Raw genomic sequence first — 5,490 nt, forward strand, 5'->3', positions numbered from 1 at the left:
ATGTTCCTCATCCTCCACTGCCTTCTAGTTGTTCACCACACGACCAACTTTTTTCCCGTCGACCATTTTTGTTGTCCCGGCTACTATGACGATCATCGGAAAGACATCCTAAAAAAGGATCAAGATGCCGGAAAAAAATAAAATAAAATAAAATAAAATTACAAGTTTATGTGAGCGTTGCCATGCAATGGTTTGTTCTGTTTGACCTCTAATGAGTTTGATAAATTGATCGTTAAATTTGTCTCAAAAATTTAAGCTGATAAAAAATAATTATTTAAATGAGTTGAACTTGGGATATTTGCTCTGATCTCATATTAAATCACCAATTATTTCAAAAGCTTAAGCTCATAATTTTTTTTCGTCTAATTATGTTTCATTTGTTCCGGTGTAAAATATTTTCTGAACAATGTTTTCCGTAATTTCCGGTGTTTGACGCGACCGAAAATGATAGTCAATATTTTCGGTTTAACCAAAAAAGCTTATGTAGTTTCGAAAAAATTGTTTCCGTTTTTAAATTTTGTAAACCGTTTTCCAAATTTGAGCTTCTCATTCTCAAACGGACCTTCGCCAGAAGTCGCCTGCCGTTTTCCATTGTCACTAATTTTCCGTACGAGCCAAATGACGAAAAACATTTTACGAGCGTAATATTCCACGCCTCCTGAAAAACAGGAAGTTTTGATCGAGTTTGCGGGAAAAAGTCTGTTGTCATATTACCCACACAGGAAGAAGACCAAGGAAATAAAACTTCCCAAGCAGTTCCTCACGTCAAAACTATCAATTCAGCAATGCCTTAGTCCTGGAAACCTTAGGGAAGAGACAGTTTCTTGCAACCACATCAATGTCTATATTATATTATTATGTGGTAACCACATACAAGAAAGAGAGGTTCTCTTGTTTCTTCTAAAACCTTCAAAATCTACGCCAAATTAGCTCAAGCCCACGTTCATTTTCATAGTTTTGGTATTAACAGAGCAAGGAATAAATTAGGGATGAATTCATTCAGAAATCTTAAGAATACTTGTCTTTCTTTGTTGTTATTGTGCACAACAATGATGAATAATATGGAATCGAAAAGAGAGAGAGCAAGATAAAATCCTATTTATTAGATGGTCAATGATTTAAAATATCTTAATTATGAATTGTCAACTTGTGGGAACTTCTTCTTCTTCTTCTTTTTAACAGTTCCTAATTTTATGATGAATGTAGTGAATGTGATGGCCCATCATGGATAAAATTTGTAAAAATAAAATAAAAAATGTAGAGATGGTCATGTTATAGATTCTCCTGCAAGGGTTCTCTAGCATCTACCATCTTCCAATCAAGCAATGTAATCCCAAAAATCTCAGGCGGCAATGCTTGCCCTCACAGTACAACATACTTAAGCAACATGGATTTCAATTATGAGGAAATGCTTGGGGTACTACAAATGCTCTTAACAATTGACGTGCTGTTCAATAATTAGTAAAATGATTAAGAGTGTATGATTGACAAGTTAACTACTAACTAATTAAATTTACAAGTCAAATATTTTTACTTAATCATTTCACCAAATATAGACTATCACATCAGCTTGTAAGAGAACTTATAGTAAAAGCTATAGTACTCCTAGTAGCCCCATTTTGCACAGCCTGGGAGGGGCTCTTTTTTGGGGTGCCATGGGGGTAAGAGTTTCTTTTCTTGAGGATATTTACTTTCATTACTTATCCTCCGGCTGATTGTAAAACATGAGTCATTGAAGTTTTAGTTTACAATGAATCAACTCATGTAGTGGTTCAGGCCCCACAACATCACATACATATACACAAATATTAGTTAGAAATGAGAGGCTGAATATACCTTATGAAGGAACTTGATCAAAAAATGATAGAACATTGTTTATGGTCAAATAGCCTAGCAAGTTGATGATTACCCCAGACCACCGGTGCTTCTTCTCAAGTGCTCCAACACTTTTTTTAGGCCAGTGAGATGCTCAACCAACCCTTCCCAGTGACAAAAAAAAAAAAAAAATAGTAATTAAGCATGATGAAAAATAAAATGGAAGGGTTGAAGAATACTAAGAGATAAGATCTCAATGAAGCATCTAAACTCCACTTATATGTTGATGGCATTCTAATATGCATCAAAAGTAGCATGGTGGACACTTCATTATCCAGACATTATAGTATTCCTGATAGCCCAATTGTATATAGCATGGTGGTCCTAAAAGGAAAACACAGAGTAACACACACACAAACACACATTAAAATCACAAATTAATAATTACCATTGGTATAATCTCGACAATCATGGTGGCCAACCGTCAAATCTGTTTCCCAGCTTTTATTGAATTCACATGCTATATCTACTGCATCCACTTCGGGAGATCCAACATACCAGCATTTGTTTTTTGGTACTTTTCTCAGCTCCCTCATAAGAAGGACTCCTAACAGTAAGGGACATGTTAAATTCTAGCATTCAGGAATTGAAAGACCATTGCCAAATTGCAGACCCTATCTCCAGACTTCTCTTTGATTTCTTTTTGAACTTCAGCAAGGGACATGTTAAAATTTATGCTTACACAAAAGTGTATTTCGCATATCTAGAAAAAAGGTAAAACCACCAGAAGCTTTCCTTAATTCGATATTGAAAGTCCTTATTTATCAAAAAGGAAATATTAATAATTCCAACAAGAACTTTTTTTCATCAAAACCTAACTAAATCCTTAGACCTTGGTTGACGCTAGAAGTGAGATAGATGGAGAGTATATAACAGGATAACCCTAAACATGAACAAACAAGTTGCAAAAAGTAGAAAGCAGCATCTTTCAGCTCACAAAGGTTCAAACAAAAATCAAATGATGGTTTTTTAATCGGCACCTCCTTTTGGGTATGCAGCCAAGCTGGGACAAACCAAGCTGTCCAGCCCCCTGCCGGACTACAAATGCGATATCTCCTCCGTCTACTAGGGTCACAGCTTATCTTACAGCACAGCGTGTCCGCCACCATCAATCCATCATATCAGCATACAACAACTTCCAAATTCTCTAAGGTAATGGCAAATTCGATTGAAAAACAATTTACCGGAGGCAACAATACAAAAGAATTGAGGTTTCAAATGGCCTAGTTTTGGATATATGCAACAAGTCCAATAGGACCAAACCATAGCTACAGGCTTTTGGCCACATAGTTTAGACAACATGTTCTTCACTTTTATGGATATTAAAATTTTCATGCAAGCTACAAAATTTGAAATTTGATAATGTTTCAATATTCATAGATAAACCCAGTAATTATAACTCTTCGGGGTGAACTTGCCAGTAAGATATAAGGCTCACCCGGTACTGCTCTACCAGATATAACATCAAGAGCCGCATATAAATTTTCAGGATCTTTAGGTTGAAAATCAAAAACCAAGGCCTGAAAAAAGAGAATCAATCTGATTAGAACTTCAACATTGCAATAATGCAAACAGATTGAACACCAAGCAGTCATCCTTTCTCTAGGTCTCCATTCCCATTCCTAACACAGACAATTTCAGATTCTATAAAAAAATCTGATACTTGAATCTAGAACAGAAACCCAGAAGTTATCCTCCGGGTCTATGCCTCTCTACATCCAACTCATACAGCATGAAGCCAGCATTTTCCCATATATATCAAGAAAAAGAGTGCTTATCACAAGAAAAATCATGCAGTCACAGTTGAAGGAGGTATTATCACAAGAAAAATCATGCTAAACACATCAAAACTGAAAACTATATCAGAAACCGATACAAGGATTGAAAAAGAGAGCCTCAGAGCCACATAATTCCGATACCCCAAAAGGAACTAAGAACTTAGACAACAATACATCACCAACGCAAAATACAAATTGCAGTTGACTTCAAAGACCCATCTAAGGAAAAGCTAAGATAACCAGAAAAAGTTATTACTTTTACTACCTTATCAACAAAAAAATGGAAAACCCAGTTGGAAATTAGATGAAAGAGAACCTGATAAGAAGGAGGTGGGGAGGAGGGTTTGATTAGGACCATAAAATGCTGCAAATCCCAGATATTGAGGGAGTAAGCAGCAGACATAAGCACCTGGGCTGGTCCTTTAGTGGCCCTCAGAGGAACTGCCACTACATACACTTCATCTCTGCCTCTTGGCATTGCTGATTTTGTTAACGGTAACGAGGCCATTTGCTTTGCCTAAAACGTTAGAACGGTTGAAGACTTGAAGTCACAGTTTGAGGTGAAAAAAAAAAAAGAATAAATAATACCAATAGAAAATATGAAAAGTCAAAAAATAAAAAAAAAAATATTGTGAAGCAAAATTGTAGCCACATTTCTCATTGTTTTGTATTAACTCATATATACGACACCGGTTGATGGGCCCCTATGTGAGCTTGAGTGTTCTATGGATTTTCTCTGTTCTTAATATGATCCAAAAAATTGGACGACGGTCGGCGCCCGGCAGTGCAACTATCCCTCTCCTCTGCTGAGATGAGTGACATCATTATTATAATTTTTAGTTTTTTTAAAAAAATAATAAATTAATTCATACCCTTCAAAAGTTAAGTACATGTTTTATCAAAATATTTCTTCTTAATGTTCTTACAAGAAGGTGTGAATTTTTTTTTTTATAAAATGTATTTTATATTTTGAAAAGTAATTTGTGCTCTTGGTTTTTGTTAATGTATTTGAGAAAAGTGAAAAATTAAAAACCGAAAACAAAAAATAAATAAAATTGTATTCCTAATGTTATGGCATGTGTTAACAAGGATTTATATTAAAAGTCCGTTAGGATTTGGGATTTCAAAAAGTTCGATTTAAAAATAGCAATTTTAAAATGTGCGATTTAAAAAAATGATTTTTAAAAACGCGGTTAAGCTTTTAGTAAAATCGCAGTTTGATCTTTAAAATCGCTGGTTAGCCTTTTAAAATATTGTGTTTTCAAAAAAAATTCCATTGCCTGGGATTATTATTGAATAAGCACTTTTCTGCATTTTCAAATCGCAATTTTTTTAAAACGCAGTTTCCAAACGGTTCATTTTCTGCGATTTGGTTTAAAATCGTATTTTTTGTCTACGAAATCGCAATCCCAAACGCACCCTAAGAGTAATGTTAAAAAGTAGAAACCACGCTTTTATGATTTTATTCCACCATTCTCTATCATTGTTGACATTGCAGTGTCTATCATCCTTTGGATTAAAAAATTAATTTGTACTAAATAAATAAATTAGTACAAATAACTTATTATTGTTGATTATTTAAAAATAATCAATCAAGAACTAATTTGTACTTCCATTACAACATAACGGGGTACACGGGAGAATTTAGGTGTGATGAGTATTCGTCTGCATATTTTAGCCCAGCCCATACTGTTTATAGGTCTATGAATTGGGCTTAGGCTATTGGATATCCTTTTTAAAATTATTTATTCTATCTGACTAGGCTTTAGGAGTTTTTCTTCTTTTTTTTTTTTTTTTTTTTTTTTAGCAAAATAACTGGAGCTACCATGCATTAATC

The 5,490-nt window shown here is 34.4% G+C and overlaps 1 protein-coding gene across 2 annotated transcripts; it reads right to left on the reverse strand.

Moving 5' to 3' along the window:
- Positions 1-1,672: 1,672 nt before the first annotated feature.
- On the reverse strand, positions 1,673-4,220 carry LOC133861201 (uncharacterized). Of its 2 annotated transcripts, XM_062296928.1 has the most exons (4): positions 3,970-4,220; positions 3,314-3,395; positions 2,264-2,422; positions 1,673-1,979 (listed from the first exon to the last, which is right to left on the reverse strand). In XM_062296928.1, the coding sequence occupies exons 1-4, from the start codon at positions 4,159-4,161 to the stop codon at positions 1,906-1,908; spliced, it is 507 nt and encodes a 168-aa protein (XP_062152912.1). In that variant the 5' UTR covers positions 4,162-4,220; the 3' UTR covers positions 1,673-1,905. The 2 variants fall into 2 exon arrangements, with proteins under 2 accessions (XP_062152912.1, XP_062152913.1); XM_062296929.1 differs by lacking the exon at positions 1,673-1,979 and having other exon boundaries at positions 2,270-2,422; positions 3,294-3,395.
- Positions 4,221-5,490: the final 1,270 nt, after the last annotated feature.

Source organism: Alnus glutinosa, chromosome 2 (assembly GCF_958979055.1).
Source record: "Alnus glutinosa chromosome 2, dhAlnGlut1.1, whole genome shotgun sequence".
Classification (NCBI taxonomy): Eukaryota; Viridiplantae; Streptophyta; class Magnoliopsida; order Fagales; family Betulaceae; genus Alnus; species Alnus glutinosa.

Excerpts from the sequence above, each read along its gene's own strand:
- LOC133861201 (XM_062296928.1), bottom strand. The coding sequence starts at position 4,161 with ATGGCCTCGTTACCGTTAACAAAATCAGCAATGCCAAGAGGCAGAGAT. Across the intron at positions 3,396-3,969 it reads CCCCACCTCCTTCTTATCAG|GCCTTGGTTTTTGATTTTCA; the intron begins GTTCTCTTTCAT and ends CTCTTTTTTCAG. Across the intron at positions 2,423-3,313 it reads ATCTGGTAGAGCAGTACCGG|GAGTCCTTCTTATGAGGGAG; the intron begins GTGAGCCTTATA and ends CCTTACTGTTAG.